The 18,371-nt window shown below is 54.4% G+C and overlaps 6 protein-coding genes across 6 annotated transcripts; 3 read left to right on the top strand and 3 right to left on the bottom strand.

Moving 5' to 3' along the window:
* Positions 1 to 366: 366 nt before the first annotated feature.
* SPSK_10405 (solute carrier family 35, member E1) lies at positions 367 to 2,208 on the top strand (the record flags this gene model as incomplete). Its single annotated transcript, XM_016736831.1, has 2 exons — positions 367 to 804; positions 895 to 2,208. The coding sequence occupies 2 exons, from the start codon at positions 367 to 369 to the stop codon at positions 2,206 to 2,208; spliced, it is 1,752 nt and encodes a 583-aa protein (XP_016590040.1).
* Positions 2,209 to 3,233: 1,025 nt separating this feature from the next.
* On the top strand, positions 3,234 to 5,849 carry SPSK_01462 (uncharacterized protein; the record flags this gene model as incomplete). The annotated part of the gene is made up of 1 exon (XM_016728374.1): positions 3,234 to 5,849. One exon carries the CDS (start codon positions 3,234 to 3,236, stop codon positions 5,847 to 5,849), a length of 2,616 nt encoding a protein of 871 aa, XP_016590039.1.
* Positions 5,850 to 6,086: 237 nt separating this feature from the next.
* SPSK_01653 (MFS multidrug transporter) lies at positions 6,087 to 7,732 on the bottom strand (the record flags this gene model as incomplete). The annotated part of the gene is made up of 2 exons (XM_016728560.1): positions 6,087 to 7,507; positions 7,570 to 7,732. 2 exons carry the CDS (start codon positions 7,730 to 7,732, stop codon positions 6,087 to 6,089), a joined length of 1,584 nt encoding a protein of 527 aa, XP_016590038.1.
* Positions 7,733 to 8,294: 562 nt separating this feature from the next.
* Positions 8,295 to 9,438, bottom strand: SPSK_01806 (C6 finger domain protein; the record flags this gene model as incomplete). The annotated part of the gene is made up of 2 exons (XM_016728708.1): positions 8,295 to 9,334; positions 9,375 to 9,438. 2 exons carry the CDS (start codon positions 9,436 to 9,438, stop codon positions 8,295 to 8,297), a joined length of 1,104 nt encoding a protein of 367 aa, XP_016590037.1.
* A 1,600-nt stretch (positions 9,439 to 11,038) lies between these two features.
* On the top strand, positions 11,039 to 13,864 carry SPSK_01440 (uncharacterized protein; the record flags this gene model as incomplete). Its single annotated transcript, XM_016728354.1, has 3 exons — positions 11,039 to 12,913; positions 12,989 to 13,606; positions 13,685 to 13,864. The coding sequence occupies 3 exons, from the start codon at positions 11,039 to 11,041 to the stop codon at positions 13,862 to 13,864; spliced, it is 2,673 nt and encodes an 890-aa protein (XP_016590036.1).
* A 970-nt stretch (positions 13,865 to 14,834) lies between these two features.
* Positions 14,835 to 17,574, bottom strand: SPSK_01449 (uncharacterized protein; the record flags this gene model as incomplete). The annotated part of the gene is made up of 2 exons (XM_016728362.1): positions 14,835 to 16,956; positions 17,063 to 17,574. The coding sequence occupies 2 exons, from the start codon at positions 17,572 to 17,574 to the stop codon at positions 14,835 to 14,837; spliced, it is 2,634 nt and encodes an 877-aa protein (XP_016590035.1).
* Between the last annotated feature and the right edge of the window lie 797 nt (positions 17,575 to 18,371).

The following is an 18,371-nucleotide window of genomic DNA, read 5'->3' as shown; positions in this document are numbered from 1 at the left end:
TTTCGTATTGACGCCAGTCCTGCACGAGGTTGCACACGCTTGTACGTTCTAGTATCCCGCTGAATTGCGACACATTTTCATGTCTGCAACCGCCCCTTTCACCCAGCGAGCCGTGTCGTCGACGGTGAAATCTCAGCTAATTTTCCGACCTCGTCTGTTGCCTGTTACTACCTCGACCGCTTTTCTTTGCCGAATTGTCCGTCCATCCACAGTGCACTGTTACTGAAATGCGCTGGCTGTGGGTGCCACTGAACCCTGTTCTCTCGATCTGAAGCATCGCCCGATTCCGCCATCCAGCTTGCTTCTTGCTCCATCCTTCTGTTCTTGGCTCATCCTTAACCCTCTTTCTTCCTTTTCCCCTATACTATGCCTCATGCGACAACAACAGCTACGACTGTCCTCCGCAAGCCGTCACCAAATAACGCGCCAGCGCCACGACGCACGCTTGACGTCGCGATGGGCTCTCAAGATGAGGGCCTCGAAAAGTTCCCCGAACTCGATGTTCACGACACGACCGGACTCGACCACAGCTATGGCGCTTCGTCGAACAAAGCGAATGGAACGTCTACAGCACAGCCGTCCTTGCCACCAGTGGACCAATGGCGGGCCCGCAAAGACAGCAGCGTGCGCTGGAACATGCCGCCCGTGACCAACGGCTACGGCGGCGGCCATGGCCATGGCCATTCGCGACAGAAGAGTCTTGGTGAAGCCTTACGCACAATACGTACGCGATCTGGTAGTACCAGTCAGAACGTGCACGAGATTGCCGATGCGCTGAAAGCGCCTGTTTCGCCTATGCTAATCGTATGTGGTCTTCTATTTTTATTTCCTTTTTATATCAGCAATCCCAACTCAATGGCGAGCGAGAAACTGACGATGTTTGGCTGCTTCTAGTTCCTCTGTATCCTTTGGTACGGATCCTCTGCTCTGACAAACACCTCATCAAAGTCGATTTTGAACGCTTTCGAGAAGCCCGCTACCCTCACGATCGTCCAGTTCGCCTTCGTTTCCTTTCTCTGCATCCTGTTATCATGGCTGGCACGTGTATTTCCATCGCTGAAACGCGCCATGCCCGTACTTAAGCACGGCATTCGGTACCCGGATGCCGAGATTATCCGCACGACACTGCCGCTGGCCGGTTTCCAGATTGCTGGCCACCTCCTGAGCTCAACCGCAACAACAAAGATATCCGTTTCGCTTTTGCACACAATTAAGGGCCTTTCACCGCTTTTTACCGTCTTCGCCTACCGCATCTTCCTTGACATCCGGTACCCGACTGCAACTTACCTTTCTCTCGTCCCCTTGACGCTTGGCGTGGCGCTGGCCTGCTCTGGCGGCCACTCCTTCAGCGGTGGCCAGCTGCTGGGCATTTTATACGCGTTGGTGGCCACCGGCATTTTTGTGACCCAGAACATTGTCTCCAAGAAGCTCTTCAACGAGGCGTCGCGTGCTGAAGCCGAAGGCTTGAGCGTGCAGGCGCGCAAGCTGGACAAGCTGAACTTATTGTGCTACTCGTCCGGCATGGCGTTTGTCATTACGGGCCCCATTTGGTTCTGGACCGAGGGCATTGGCCTGCTCGGAGACTTCCTATACGACGGCTCGCTAGATCTGACCGAAGGCCCGGATTCGTTTGACCACGGCCGGCTGTTTCTTGAGTTTGTTTTCAACGGCTTCTTCCACTTTGCACAGAACATGCTGGCCTTTGTGTTGCTGTCGCGGGTGTCTCCCGTCACCTACTCGGTGGCAAGTCTTATCAAGCGCGTGTTCGTCATCAGCGTGGCCATTGTCTGGTTCCGCAGTCCGACCACCTGGGTGCAGGCCGTTGGCATTGGCCTCACCTTCCTTGGCCTGTACTTGTACGACCGCACAAATCAGAACAAGGCCGACCGACGTGCACGCACTATGACGGGCGCCAAGGATGGCGAGCCTCTTCTGCCACTTAACTCGGGGCCGTCGGCAAATGGCATCGGCCTTGGCTTGCAGAATACTGGAGGCTTATTCGAAAATGGCTCCTCAAGTCTCGCAGCGGGCCCTCATCCGTACACGGCTGGTTACTCCATGTCGGCGGGCGAGGACTACAAGAAGTCTGATGATTTCGGCCGTGAGACTCTCCGCGGCAGCAGTGCTGGCACTGCTTCCTGGATGCCCCCTCGCACGCGGCAAGAAGATACCTGGCGTGTTGGCGACCAGGTGCCTACTGCTACATGATATGCTTTTCACCATTGTTTCCAAGTTAATATTACTACCAGTCTCTTTACGGTGTACTTATGAGACACCTTTGAACGTGAACGGCGTCCCTAGGTGACTGAACTTGCTGGATGCCAAAATTCACGGAACAATTGGAATGTGGATGTGTGCACACAGTTCCACTCATTCGGACGGTTTGTATTTTGGTATTGCTAGTGAGACTCCATCATGTTCGAACACCTTCAATACTGTATTTTCCCCCATAGAGGAGTTTTGGAGAGGCTGGGATCTTTGATTTTTTAAGGCGTTTTTCGCTTCTTTCCCATTCTTTTTCATATGTAGAACGTCTTGTTCTTGTACCCTTATCCTTTCACATTCTTCTTTTTCTCTTCTTTTCAAGACGAACATGATTATACTGCATACGGCAGATGACTGGGCAGCAAAAGGACATATAGAATATATAGCGCTTCAATTTCGTGCACTTTCTTGACGTTTGTGACAGTAACGCTGACTTCAATTGTGCTCATGAAACTTCACCCTTCCCACAACCTGTCCCCTCTTTGTCCTTTGGAGCCTGGTTGCCAATGCACTTCATCAGCCTCGTTAGAGTCCACAATAAAAGCCAAGAGGTGACGGGTGCCAACGTGTCGGGTTGGCCCGGGTTTCTGGCCTGGGGCAGATTGGCGCGGAAAAATCACGTGCAGCTATTCGAGTCGCAGCACAGACGAGACTAGTGCGTGCCTTGCATAAGCGGCGGCGAGTAATGCTGGGTGATTTGAGCCCCGCAATCACCAGTTTGGATTGCCTTATCCAGTATTTTGCCTCTTGCTCCCTTTGATTTTTTGCACTCGGATTGAGACTTCCTTTTTTGTACTTTCGACGACTTCCCTTCCGTTCCGTTCTCCAGGCAGCAACTGTGGAGCATCCCGGAGAAGAACCAATCAACACAACCACAGCACCGTCCTATGCGGTTGACAACCGACTTAAAACGAGGCCATCTCCGCGCGCTTTGCGCCAGGAAGGACCTTGTGCTCTCTCCGATCGCAATGTCTTCCCGACTACGGCAACGCTCGTCCGCAAACACAGCGACTGAGGCGGGGGGGTCGTCTTCTAGGTTACCGTTGCGTTCATCAAACGACCGTGCAACACGACATGCATCCCTACGAACTTATGCGGAAGTCAGCGAGAGCGAGGAAGAGGAGGAGTACTACGAGGAGGACGAGCATGAACACGAGCGCGAACAAGATTCCGATGACTCTGACGAGTCCTTGGCAGACAGTGACAGTGACGATGGCGAGGGCGAACCTGGCGACAGGAATTTTACGGCCCGGCTGCCGTCGAAACGTCAACGCTTAGACGATGTGTCCACCCCCGACAACAGCCCCTCGAAACGCCGACGCCAACCACAGCGCAGGGCAACAGCTGAATTTCTCGTTGGAGACGATGCCTACCTCTCGCCGTCTTCCGATGGGGCACCGCGGAGACGACAGAAGCCGCGCACGGTAGCTTCATCTTCGTCCGCTCCTGCACATTCTGCAGCACCTACGGCGTCTACGCCCTCCCCACGACGAAGTAGACGAGATGCACATGATGCCAACAGGAAAAATCGCGGCGGAAAGTCGACACCAACGAAGTCAGGAAAGCAGGTCGTGATTCATATCGATGATAAGAAGAGCGCGGGTGGAAAAGGTGACGGTGTTCGCACACCAACCATGCGGGCTTTATCGCCGCCACGCACCAACAGGCCACCATGGTCCACGCTGCCATACTTGGTTTTATCGAGCATATTTTCCTATGGCGCTGCGCCGCTCGACAACATTACGTCGGTGCGATGGCTTTTGGCTGCTAGTCGTACATGCCGAGGGTTCACAGAGCCCGCTCTGCGAGCCCTGTACGAAAGCCCACCAATGCTCACGATGAATATGGCGCACAACTTGGTCGACCATTTGGCCAAAGACCCGTCTACGACGCTTTTTGACTACCGTCAAAAAGTGAAGGCGCTCAAAATCGATGTTGGGTCGTTGGCGAGCCGCGTTTACAAGGGTCGCCATCTGGACATTCCGCGCCTGGTTTCCTACTGCCCTCGCCTGGTCGACCTCGACCTATACCACTACAAAGACATGCCTCCGTATAGAGAGCAAACAGAGAACCTGCGTTGGACCTACCCTGATGGTCTTTTTGAGGCACTCGGCGCAGTTCAGCCTGCTATGACCAATACCACTGTGGATAGCAGCGGACATGGCGACCCACAGGAAGAAGGCAGCAGTGCGAGTATGGCCCCTCTTGCCCAGGCTGCCGTTCCCACCGCTATTAGGTTGAAGAGCTGGCGGTGGAACCAGCGCCTTATGGGTCGTGACCTCGATTTGGACCGTGTGCGGACACTGCACTTGTCGCCAACTTTTGCGGGGTTGTGCAAGATTAGCCTCGTCAACTACCAACGGCCGTCCCTGAATGCGAGGAATGCCGAGGACCCGGAAGTCATTGAGGCAGATCGGCAACAGGCAGTGGACTTTGCGGGATTGCTCAATGCGCTGCCCAACCTGACCCACCTTGCTGTGGAGTCATCGACGGCAGCGAACGACTTAATCCTCCCGCTGCTTCCCAAGACTCTGCAGCATCTCGAGCTCGTCAACTGCTGGGACGTGACGGCGGATCAATTTGCCGAGTACCTGGTGACACACGGCCAGGAGCTACGACAGCTGACGCTGCACTACAACCAGTCGCTCAGCCTGTCTTTTTTGTCGGTTCTGGGCACTGCATGCCCGCAGCTGCAGGCGCTGCGTATGAACCTGACGTACTACAGTCACCATGCATTTTACAACGACTCGAATCCGATGTATGACACCCTGCTGACGGCTGACGAAGTACCGGCCTGGCCGGCTAGCATTGAAGTGATTGAACTTGAGCATTTGCGGAAATGGGAACCTGCTGCGGCCGAGGTCTTCTTCCAGTCGCTCGTTGATAGTGCACCACACGTACCACAGCTGCGTGTCCTTGCCATCAAGGCCATGTTGGATATCCCCTGGAGACAGCGATGTGAGATGCGAGACCGGTGGGAGGCGACACTGGATCGTGTGTTCAAGCGACGTACGACTGCGCCAGAGCCGGCCAGCTCACTGGCGTATTATACCAAGCCGCAGAAGCATGTATCGCCACGGTCCAAGGCGAAGGCACGGCATAGCGATGCGGAGCCGTCGCGGCGCAGCCACCGGATTGCCACTCATGTGTCCAACCCGTCGTCGCGTGCCAGTAGCACAACACGGGGCCTGCGCCACATGGCACCAACCGGCAGAATGTCATACCGCGAGCCGGACACGGACGAGGACATTCCGTCAAGCGATGAAGACGATGAAGACAAGGATGAAAGTGTTGGCAAGCATACCTGGGATGAGAAAGGTAAAGGTGTCGAGCAAGCTAGTCGTGAGAATAGTGACCACGAAACCGACAAGATGGACATCAGCGGTGGTGAGGGATCATCTTCCGGTCTCAAGCGCACCCGACCCTTTGTACATGGCATGTGCGATGTGGTCGATATCCGCATCGACAACCAGAAGCCCGGCGAGATTCAATACCGCATGGTGGACTTTCTGGACAGTGACGATTCTAATTCAGACGACGAGTGGACGGGAGACGGACCCGAGGCCAACGACTACGCGTGGTGATTGCGCATGTATAGATTAGATGCACATTTTGATGCGTTAGAAGGGGCTTCCATTTAATGTGTTCATTATGAACGGTAAATAACATACAGGTGTCTATGTGTATCTGTTTGGTGTCTGCTAGTAACTAAAATGATAACGCCATAATAAAGCTATGCACGCTCCAAAAATGCATTGCTGCTGGATTATGTGATGCTGTGTGATGAAATCGATTTCCCTTTTGCCTTTCACCTTCCCCGACTAGATTGTCCTTGCGGGGGCCTTTTGACGATCCTGGCCGTCTTCGTCCTTCTTTTGCTTCTGTATTGCTTCCTCCCGCCAGGCAGCGCCATACTGCCACTGCACAGCAAGTCCAGCCAGTGCCACGAACTGCAGGCTGGCACACACAGTAAACGCCAAGCCCGTGCCAATGCGGTTGATCAGCGGCATGATAAAAGTCGTACCGCCGGCCGCAAGCAGGCAGCGGGCAAGATTGATGCTGGCCCCGGCTGCTGCTGCGCGGTGCCCGGCGTGAAAGACGTCGACAAGATACGTGGAGACGGCCGTCTGCGTGGTGATGGCGGTCCAGCCGGTAATAAAAGTTGATACTATGGGCGCGGCAATATGGACGTGGCGGTCAATGGTCCAGCCGAACATGAGCAGGGAGCCGCACTGGATGGTGGCAAATATGGGCAGCAAGCGCAGTCGGGCCTTTTCCAGGGAAACATGAGAGTCGACGGTTCCTCCCTCCGGCCCGTCTTCCGCAGCGACGGCTGTGTTCTTGACGCGCCGGTAGTCCATGTCCAACAGCTTCCCGGCAATAAGAGTGCCGACGATCGAGCCAATACCGTTGGAAATAAACGTTAGACCAATTTGTGTTTCGGAGAGATCGTACTCCGAAGCAAAGAGTGTGGACATTGCCGTGATGCACATTTGCCAGCCAGCATAGTACGTCGCCAAAAAGAGGACGACGGGGCCCGCCTGCTTGCTGAAGAGGATGCGCAGCGAGGCCAAGACGTCAACCTTTTTGCGGTTGCTGCTGCTGCCGTCGGATGCCAGGGCCGCTGCGGGCGTGAACGGCACCTTTGTGTACTTTTGGTAGAGCCGAAGCGGATACCGCGCAAAGGGGCCGAGTGTTTGCGGGTTGCGTCCACCGTTTCCGACGAGGGCTCGCAGCGTCTCGGGGAGCAGAACTATCAGGAATAGAAGAAACACACCGCTGTAGATGGCGAGAAACCAAAAAATAGACCGCCACCCCAACGACGACCCGGCCAAAACGCCGCCGATAATGGGTCCAATGGCAACCGGCACAAGCATTCCAGCCTGAAACACGGCCATCAGGCCGCCTCGGTTGGCGCGCGTACTGACATCGCCGACCACACCCGAGCCCACGGCAATTGTGCTCGCGCTTCCGGCGCTCTGCAAGCCGCGCAGGACAATGAGGGCCGCGTAGGTGCGGCTGAGGGCGAGGCCGATGCAGGCGGCTAGAAAGATGCAAAAGGTGCCGATGTAGGCGACACGGCGTCCGCGAGCATCGGAGATGGGACCCCAGAGACTGGGTGCCAATCCCTGTAGGATGAGATAAGTCGTCACGGTCAAGTTGATGAGCTCAGACGAGACTTTGAAGTCGGCCGCGATGGTGGGCAGCGCCGGGAAGTAGATGTTGGACGCAAAGCCAGAGACTGGGGAGTACGTTAGTATACGCAGCAGATGGAGGGCAGCCAGAAACTTGCCGGCCACTTACAAGTTGCGGCGATAGAGACGAGGAACACAATCAGTGTCCGTTGGCGGTGGTCAAAGATGCTGTATGGCTCTTCGCTGCGTTTGCTTTCGGTCGGTGACGAAGCCGCAGCATCTGGAGCCGAAGCGGCAGTCGGTGACGATTCATGGCGTACAGGGCCGGCCATGACAATAATTACGCATCCAAAGCGGTTTGCAAGGCTCTAGAAAGCTCTGTCACAGATCTGGATTCGGAGTGTTCAGTCACTTATATATGTGTCGGTGATAGTGTGGCAAAACATTGATGTAAGCCATCATGACTAGCCTCGGAGTTGAGCGCCGGAGTTGAGCGCCGGAGTTGAGAAAAACCCTGGAGCTGAGATTTTGGGGGCGCTGGGCCAGGGGTCCCCGTGCGTGTTAGCTCGTTGTAACGAAAGGCCCATTTGACGCGAAGCAAGGCAGAGCCAGTATGTGAGATATAGGTTCGGGCAGTCGGCTGACGTTTGTTGTCCTAAAACCAACAAGCAATTAGTCTTTGGTAATTCAAATGTATTATGGTTTTTGAGTTGTCGTGTCTCTCCTTACATTCTATTTTTGAGTTATTCTCCCGCGAACCTCATTGGTATGATGCTGACGAGTAAAACTTCAATAAGTAGACATTGTGTTTGTCTTTGCCGGAAGTCAACAAAGACAACTTAATTACCAGACGAGACTCTTGTGAATTCAAAATCACTCTCAAGTCGCTCAAAGTCATCCCCCATGCGTGCTGCTTGTGACTGCATACATCATAGTACCATATTCATCAACGCTTTCCAGCCATTGGTCAACTCGTCGTTGCCGACGTGCAAGCCCAGGCGCGTCTTGAGGATCTGTATACGGCCACAGCTCGTCAATACGCAAACCAGCGTAGTTCATGTTAGTATCCCCTGTGTCCGTCCATGTGTCGAGATGGTGCCGATAAGCTCGGTTCCAGTCTGCCGCAGTCGACACCTGCCACAGTGCCTTGCTACTAGGTGCCGGCAGACCGCGCAATTCTGTACCAAGGTACGTGGGCAGCCCGTCGTGCGCCGAGAGCACGCTGTCAAACAAATATACAACGTAGAGTGTCCGCCGCTTGGCCTCGGCGACAACCCAAGCGGCCCAGCGTGGACATGCAACGTCGTGCTCGGCCTTGCACACGAGTCCGTGCTGGGAACTGGTGCATGCAATGTCCTGCAGGGCCATAATTGCTTGGCTCAGAAACGGGTCGCCCTGGTGATCGAGCTGAAAAAATAGCACAAGGGCATAGAGCAGGTATGCCTGGAAAGCGGCGAGTGACGCCCAGTGGTCGATAACGGTGCGGGCCAGGTTCTGCTGCTGCGCGTCCGCGTAGATCCGGTCCATCTCGCGCTTTATCATGCCCGCAGCAGCCTCAGTTGGGCCTGCAACCGTCATGTCACAGGTGTGCACCAGATCTAGGCACGTCGTGAGCGCTGCTGAAGATATGCGAACGTCATTTGCCGCTGCTGGCGTCATAAGATTGTTGCTCGAGCTCAGCTGTGCCGGGTGGATAAACGGCGGGATACCGCTACCATGAAAGGCCATCCCCGAATATGCCTTCAGCGAGCGGTAGAGAAATGAAATTGTTGACGGCTGATACGCCTTAACTTTCTGACCGGGTGTTGGCACATAGGCTTTCATCCAGCGTATGCTAATATCGTCTGCATTTATGGGACAAATCAATTCGCCGGCTAACACCCCCGACACACCACCAGCGAGGCCCTCTTCAGCGTAATCGGTCGAGCCGCCCACTGGAATGGTAATGGAAAATGGTGTCGCCGGATCACCTACCCGGGGATCGGAGCAAGCGTTCGTCGTTGATGTCGTCTTCGCAGATGGTTGTGGATAGACACATGATAGACGCCGGGTGAGGCAACGGCTACAATTCATTGCTTGCCTGTCGCACTTCGCCTTTGCCTGCACACATGCTCGGCAAGCTTTCTGCCGCGATGTGGCATACCGAGATGTTCTCATGTTGTCCACGGCAGATGATAGTCCCAGGATAGTGGCTCTCAGTGCACGTGACTTTTGTGAACGTATCACGAGTTGCCAGCTGCTACCCGTCAGTAGACAACAGTTGCGTCCGTCTCAGGCCGTTCTTGGCTCAGTCAGATTAGGTGTTGTGTTTCGTATGCTAGCCCGTCACGTTTGTTACTTCATTCGCTGGACTCTGCTCATTTTATATTGGAAGATAGCAAAAGATTCACTTATGCCCCATTGTTGTCACTATTGAGGACGGGAAAAAGTGGGACTGGCCTGACCGAGGAGCCCCTAATTGAACAGCACCTGTCCACTCACCAGAGGAAAGCGCAAGACAGTGCGGGTTTCAAGCGCTAACGGTCCCTAGTGTACGACTTATTACATGCCAGGGATAACGCCTTGCCTCTTTCTTTCGTTTACTCTGCGAATAACGCATTCGTTCGTTTTGGTATTGTGTACAAATTTTGTTTTGTACTATGGGGAAGGAGCGTATTGGAAAAGCGTGACCGCGACTTCCCGCAGCACAATACTACCCCGGCGAAGAAAGAACTTCCACAGGCAAGCAACACCAAGCCAAACCAACCCGGCCCGGCAGGCACGATCAACCTAATTGACTCTACTATTTTGCGATTTTGCTTGCCACAAGTCAAAACTTTTTGAACGACCAAACAACCTCTTTTTCGCGATACCGAACAATACATTGTCGTCACGTCCACTCCGCAGCCTCTTGAGCACCCCTTTTTGCGCGCGCATTCCGTCCGTTATTGGGCCCTGCTCTTACCGCCGCTATCTTGCAGAACCGGCGTGTCGCGTTCGCTTTGTTTCTCTGTGTCCCCCCCTGTGGTTTATAATCACAACAACAACAACATCGCTATCAACGGCATCACCGGCTACCGCAGTGGAGGGGACAAGACACCCCAAGACAGCCGAGCCGACGCCCGGCCAAGGCGATGCTCATTCCGCCGCCAGCAAGTACTGTGACGAGGGCCAGTGACAGCGATTGCGTGGTGTCGTTTTGACTTCTTGAGTTGGGGGCCAGCCTTGCAAACAATCTGCGTTTGCGAAAGGGCCAGGCTCACCTCACGCTCGCCATTCGCCATTCGCCAGTCACCAACTTTCGTCAACGGCTGCTCCTTGTCACTCGCCACACCTTGTTTTCATCAACATCGCCAACATTGTCACTGAATCTCATTCGCGTAGCAGTTGTTTTCACGTCTCTTGCTCACGCGTCATCGCATCGTTTCTTGCGCTTTTCGCACTTTTCACACTTTTCTCGTCCCGTCCTCGTTTGACGCGCGGTCCATGGCCACCGGCGTCCCATGCCGTGTCTTCATACCGCAAACTGGCTCTTCCAGATGCGCACCACTCGCCACCCATTATCCTCTTCCCACATCGCTCAATATTCGTCTGCCACACCCTTTCCTCCTCCTCCACTCCCTATAGACTTCATAACACCCTTTGCATCAACTCCAGCCATGCCGCAGGAACCAGGTCGCCGGCGCCTGCCGTTCCTGCACCGCAATTGGACTGCCGGTGTCACAGCGTGCCAAGAGTGGACCTCTAAGCGGAAGCGCCAGTCGCCGCCAACGGGCTCCGCGCCCATATCTGCGGTTCCAACAGCAAACGGCGTCGACGAGGAATCCTACATGCACCCACTAAAACGACGACGTGTTGCCCCGCCGCTGCAGGGTGCGCCGAGCTCCATTGAAGACCTCGTCAAGCTGCCCCAATGCCCTAGCGACCGCTCCAATGGCCTCCGGATCCATGCATTCAACATCTTCCACCAGGACACCCCACGCCTGCGCTTCGCCAACGGCTTCTCTGCCAAGGAGACCTCCGAGGTCACGCGCCACAATGTTCGATTCAAGGTCACTATCTTGAGCGAGAAGTATGGCCGCACCCAACTCATGTACTGCACCGCCCAGATTGGTGCAGTTCACGCTTTTCGTGCGTCCAGCGGCCCGTACGGGCTGGCGAAGCTGGTGCTTGAACCTTTCACCGTGCCGCTTGAAAACATTGCTGTCCTGCATCACCATGGCGACAAGTTGGGGTTGGCCGACAAGTACATGCTGCGTGTTGAGATTGAATCCACTGCAAGCAATGAGCCATGGCCGCCGCTCGACCTTTTATCGTTGGCAGACGCGAGCCTCCGCGGCAGCGACTATCGCCCCAAGAAGGCCTGTGACTGCGTGCTGTATGCCGAGTCCAGCGATTTCTTTGGCCGCCCGCGCATGCGCATTCCGCTATGGCTCCGCGAAAGTGTGCAGCACGATCCTGTTCGCACTGAATTTGTCATGGACATGGACGTCCGGTGGACGACAGGTTTTCTCGAGCGGCCGCGTAGGCATCTTAACTTGGGTGTTCTTCCGACGATTGTTGCTTTGCACCCAGATGAACCGCTGCCGCCGCCTACGCTCGATCTGTGCGACCTTTGGCCCCGGCGGCAGTCCTACCGTGCCCAATTCGCAACTTCAACACTAGGCAAGAAGATCGCAAGCGCTGCATCAGACGAAACTGCAAACGCACGCGCAAATGGCCACATGAATGGCACCGCCAACGTGCTGGTGAGCGATGCGGTAAATGGTACGGCGAACGGTACAACAAATGGAGCGATAAATGGGACGCCAAATGTGACGAACGGCATCGCTGCGACGACCGACTTTTCAGGGCAGCTTCAGACTCAGATCAACCTCCAGTTGAACAGAGAGCTCAATGTTCAGATCAACGCCAATTCCTCGGGTGCGACCGTTACGGCTGGCCCAACAACGGTCATTTCAGCCGAAGCCGCTGACGACAACAATGACGATTTGGAGTGGCCGTCTACGCCGAGCCGCTCACTTCGTGCAAGGCGAGACCAGCCCGAATACAACGTCCGGAACATTACAAACAAAGCGCACAAGATTGGCGACCGGGGTCCGCGAAAACGTGGCAGCGGCCTGTTCGCCAACGTCAATGGCCACACCAATGGTAACAGCAACGGGTCGAGTTGCCATGTCAAAGTGACATATTACTATCAGCAGGATTACGCGTCTGTGGACGGCTTTCAATGTTGCATGTGTATGGCGATGAACTTGGATTTGGACCATCTGCGTCTTCACTTCCGCTCCCATTCCAAGTACATATTTCAATATGAGCACCGACCCAGTGCTCGTAGTGGCGACCACTTCTTCAAAATTGTGCATGACCTCGATTCGAGCAATGTTCGCCTGCAAGATATTGTTTACCAACTCGGCAGGCCGACTGGAGCTCTAGATATAGAAAAGTTCCTGCAGGGTGATGAGTCCTGGGTCACCGCAAGGTGCGGACCACTCAACGACGACCAAGTCGTGAAGAACGCACAAGCGCCACGGGTAGATTTTCCTTACCTATTTTATTTTGTTTGTGAGCATTGTTCAAAATTATACTAACATACCGTTTTCAAAAAGCCAAAAATCAAACCTGCTGCATCACAGCGTGTGCCTACGCCAACTCCGGCGCCGCCAAACCTAAAGAAGAAAATTCTTGTACCTTCCACACGGCAGCCGTTATACGATCCTCTCAGCAAGGCCCTTCTCAAACCTGGGACAACGCTGAGGACGAACATCGTCGACGATAGCTGGCGCATCCACAAGCACCGTGAGATTGTCCAGGACTACACGGACCTGACCCCGGCAGAGAAGGACTTTATCCAGGAATGGGACCGCTTTATTATCTTGAAACGCATTGCCTCAGACGCCTACATCCCACGCGCCATGGTGCAGTTCATCCAGGAGAAGGGCCTTTGGCTCGTCTCGGACTTGGACCGTGCCATGGAGTTTGGTAAGCTCATGGCCGTCATGATGGCCCATGACATCTTGACCGATAGCGATGTCGACAACATTACACAAGCCATTGATGAAGCCTGGTCCCTCAAGAAGTCCATAGCAGCTGGTGACGACCAAGCCCTCACCGCGGCTCAAAGCACGTCTGTGCCGAAAGTGTATGCACCACGCCGGGGTACAGGTGGCTGTCCCCTCTGCGGTTTCCGCTGCGCTGTGGCTGATTCGGTGATATGCTCGAACAAGGTATGTTTGTTTATCATTTTAATACCCCTGTCACTCTAACCAGCATACGTCTAAAATATTAACGAACACTCCTAGCAGTGTTCCCGCCGGCAATACCACACGGCGTGTCTAGGCCAAACGGCCATTGTGGATGTGGCAAAGCGTGGGGAGTGGTACTGCAACGACTGTGCCCATCTCGCTGACCCTTCGCACCTTGTGCGGCCGCTTGAGCAGTCTGGGGCTAGGCCGATGGCTACAGAGGTCTCTTCACGTCCGTAATCTTTTACCTGTTGCCAGGTTTGCAAAGTGTCATTGGCTATTGGGTGCTTTTTCGTCCACATACTCTTTTTATTGGTATTTTCTTGCTATTTTATGTCTTGGAGGTAGCTCTGGTCGTTTTGGGCACTTTTTTTGAGTTGTTCCAAAGATTCCCAACAATGCCCCCGCCTCATGTCAACGCTTCTCAGAGATTTTTTTGATTTTCTGGTTTTTGGTCGATTTTTCCGTGTCGACAGAAGGCAGGCCATTCATTGCCACTGATAGGATTGTTTGGTACTTTCCACCTTGCAAGATTAAGAAATATCCCACCACAAGCTTGTTTCACACGCAAACCCGGGGACTTATATATCATGAAAAATTGAAACCATTTGGAGACGCCATCTACATTATGGCTCACCCGTTAGGATGAAAGGGACCTCCTTTTCCATCTTTCAAGCTGTTCTCTTCCGAAGTATGCATAGCGAGTTAATATTGTCTTTCTTAACTAGCCCGGTACTAACCGGTTCATACCCTATAAACACCTTTCCGTCTTCCTCGTTGTTTTCCTTTGCATGCAAGGTATTTCCTCCCTAACGACATAAAACATGCAAGTTAAAAGAAAGGGAAATGCCATCCCTAGAGAAATTCACTGGCAAAAAAGCCATGTGAAAGCAAGTAAGGCCAGGGTACAATCATAAAGTAAAATAGCAAGCATGACAGAAAAGCAGACAACATCTCATCGACAGTAAAATGAACTGAAGTCATAGTAATAAACCGCGCTCTGTTCCTTTAAAATAGAAGTACATGGGGGTATTTCATGCGCCTGCTTTGCCTTCCTTTCCTATTTCCCATTTCACACACTCTCCCTTTCTGTAGGTACTCCACGAGTGTATAAGTTTTGCCTCTTCCTCCTTGTTTTATCAATGCCAAAGGCCTGGCGCGTCGCCTGGCGTGTCGCGCGCCGTGGAATAACTTTGCGCTCCCGGGCAACCTATTTCGGGGGCTGGAGTTCCTGTTCCCAGCCTGCATTTTCTCGCTCGTTCCAGCGCCGAACGGTCGGCAGCATGGTACGGACCGTATCTTCGACACTCAGCCACGGGCCCACGACTATTTTGAGGGCGCTGTCGTTAACCGCATCCACGCAGTTGGCCACATCAGTCCACGCGTCGATTCGTTGCTTGGTGGCCACCATCAGCTTGGACGCAACGGACTCGGCGTCGTGGCCAACAAACGACGCCATCATCTGCTCAAAGCAAATCGCGCGCAGCTGTACAGTCATGGCTTCCAGTGGGCGGAAATGACGGGCATGGCTCCGCAACTCGGCAAAGTGTGGCATGAGCCGCTCCCACACCGTCACGTCGCCTGGCTTCCGCTCCAGATACCGTCCCTGGTTGAGAGACTTGAAGGCAATGAGGTACGACATAACCATTTCTAGACTAAGTACAGCGACGAGCTTCTTTTCGGCCAGCGTCAAGTTGAGCGTTGGAGCAGACGAGCCGTCGGGCTTTGTCGACCCATTTGGCATCCTGCTCTTCACAATGGCGTCGCGGTCGTGCTTTAGCTTCGTCCCCAGCTTGACGTACGTATCATAACGTCGGCGATAATCAGAAACGGTGAGGTTGCTCGTATGGTCGCTCTGGCTCGTCGGCGGCCGCTCGCTCGAACGCGGCGTGTAGCTCGAGTCACCGGGGGTGAGAACCTGCGAGGTATTGGATGTCACACGAGCCATGGGCGTGGATTTAACGGGCGTGGCGGGTCCGACAGGCGTCCGCGAGGCAGAGACACTCTTTTCTGCGACTGTCTTTGGGTGTTTGAAGGAAGACGACGTAGCTGACAAGGGTGGCAGTGGCTCGTTTGTGGAATTGTCAGACGGCGCAGGCCGCTTCTTTGTGATTTGAGCCGGCGATGGTGTGTTTTCGAGACTGACAGACCGCTCGGTCTGTTTCAGTGGCGCCTTTAACGGTGTCTGTTGAAGGGCAAGTAAGCGGAGCACCCTCTTAACGTTCTTTTTCTTGTATTTCAAGACAACGATAAGAGGCCGCTTAGAGGACGAAGACTGTGAAGAGGACTCCTTTGCCTCTTTGTGCGAATCGTCCTTTGTCTGGTGGCTTTCCTTGTGCGACGCCTCTTTGAGAAAGGCGTCACCCATGTCTGTATCCGTGACAGGTCGGAAAGGTTTCTTTCCTGCAGATGGTGCATGGCCTGACTCGTGGCTCGACTTTGATTTTGGCTCGCTGTCCTTCGGTACATTCTTCAAACGAGACAGTTCCTGCTCAACTATGGCAGGCAGTGTGGGGGAAAGAAGAGGTGGTATGCGTAACGGCGACTCATCTCTTTTGCTGGAGTCTGCTATGCCAGGGCCTTTAGACTCGCTGGAACGGGGCTGTTTCGTAGAGCTAGAACCGCGTTCGGGGTTAAAATGGAGTGGGGAAAGGATAGGCGGCAGCGCCGATACTGGCCCACTTCCGTCGTCGGGAGACCGCGACCGGTCGCGGTTCCGATTTGTGTGGGCTTTATGCCCGTTGGTCTTGGGCACAGGTGGCGAGAGTGACGAACGGCGGCCGGCGTCGGTGCGACCTCTCTCCTTCTCCTTGTCTCGTTCTCGGCCACGGTCTCGATCCCGGTCGTGGTCCCTATTCCGTTCGCGCTGACCTTCACGTTCACGGTCATGATCCCTATCCCGGTCCTTGTCGCGGTCGCGGTCGCGATCACGGTCTCGAGTTTTGTCACGGTACCGATCGTAATCCCGGTCCCTGTCCCTGTCCCTTTCCTTCTCCCGATCTTTGTTGCGTTCCCGATCCCTCTCCCGGTCTCTGTCGCGGTCTCTGTCGCGGTCTCGATCCCCGTCTCTATCTCTGTACTTGTCTCGTTGTTTAGCCTGTGATGTTTGCTGGTTTGCGGTGGGCTTTGACCTATCGTCTCGTCGATTATTAAGATCGAGGGGACTTGGTGGGTCGTGAATACGGTGGTTTGGCTTAGAAGAAGAGGCAGCCGGTGGTGAATTAGAGGTCATGGAGGTATCGGACCTCGAGCGTTTGTGCGGTCGGTTCGCTGCGTCGTTAGAGTCGGCTATGCGCTTTCTGCCGTCAGCTGCGCTGGGGCTGCGAGCACGCCTTGGAGATTTTGAAGGTGAATGTTGTTTTCTGCGCATGTTAGCCTTTGCCATTCACTGGCGGTCATTGGGTCATTATCAATAATGCCACTGCATAATTCACTTACCTGTCGCCATTGTATTCCGGTTTCGGGGGCAGATGCTGCCGATCAACATAGGAGGCCATAGCTCCTTCGCTTTTGCGCAGATTTGTGTCTGGTTTGGTTGTTGTGGTGGGAGTGCTTGTTGGTGAGCCAGGTAGTTTTTTCTGATTCTTGCTTTGTTGATAATCTTTAAAGGACATCTTTGTTACGGGTTTCTTCGTCTCGCCCTTGTTGCCGGCCCCCGCAGGGCTACCACCGGGCAGTGCTGTGCTGGTCGACGACGTGGCTTTGCCGCGTTTGTTTTTGGTGTTGTTCGGGTCGTCTTCGGTTTCCAGTTGAATGTCAAAATAGGGTCGTGTAAGCAGGATGCCACGGTCAGCTTCAGACACGAATGTGGTGTACTGCAGTGGCGAGGTATTGGGCCACAGGCCTGGAGGCACTGGGTAGCGGCCGGTGGCGGAGACAGAGAGGTGGTATGGCCGATCGGGCAGGATGCGCTGAACAAGCTTGTTGATCTCCTGCGCTGCAACATCCATATTTCAGCCTCGTGATTATGCGTCAAACGCAGCGAGTCCTTCTCTTGCAAGCCCCCCTCCTCCTGGCCAAAGCAATGTGCTGGAGTCCACTGTGCCGAGGTCCGCTCTGATCATGAACTCTCGTTGCCGTGTGTTAGTCTCTCTGTCGGCAAGAGACACATTCGCCGCGTGGGTCGCGAGGCGCGATGGGAGTTTGATTTGAGATTCGTGAACATCAAAGAATGTGGGCGATCATCGTTCATGAGGCGCCGCTTGGGTGGTAGTCGTTGCTATCATACGCGCCTCTGCATGGGACACTGGTCAAGGCCAGTCGCTTGACGAGACCGCCGAGATTGCTAGCTGGGTGCGCACCACAAAGAACCAGGTAAAACGGCAGTGCTTCGAGTCCGGACGCTCGCAAAGATCGGTCTTGCTGTGATCGACAAAATGTCGCGCAGGAGACTGGCTAGAAGACAACGTTAGTATGACTGATGAAAAAGGCGATCGGGTTACGTCGACTAGATTTGATGCGCCGCCCACGTCACAACACTGCACAGCAAACGCGAAAGGCAAGGCGGTGACAAGCTCTCTCCACCGGCGTGTCTCTACTAACAGTTTTCTGGCAGGAAGTCCAATCGTAGCCGTGGGATCGGCCTTTCGGACACGCGGGACGACGACTCGGTACGTGCCGGCGTGGACGGACTCGAGGTGGTAGTGTCGAGGCACTTCGCGACGGGAAAAGTGACAGGCTAGGTTGGTAGGCGCGACGCGACTGGGCCGTCCGTTCGCTCGTTGACAGGGCGTTGTCGTTCGGAAAC

This window comes from Sporothrix schenckii (genome assembly GCF_000961545.1).
Source record: "Sporothrix schenckii 1099-18 chromosome Unknown Cont42, whole genome shotgun sequence".
Lineage (NCBI taxonomy): Eukaryota > Fungi > Ascomycota > Sordariomycetes > Ophiostomatales > Ophiostomataceae > Sporothrix > Sporothrix schenckii.
Note: the sequence above shows the minus strand (reverse complement) of the source record. Positions and strands in the feature narration are given on the sequence as shown.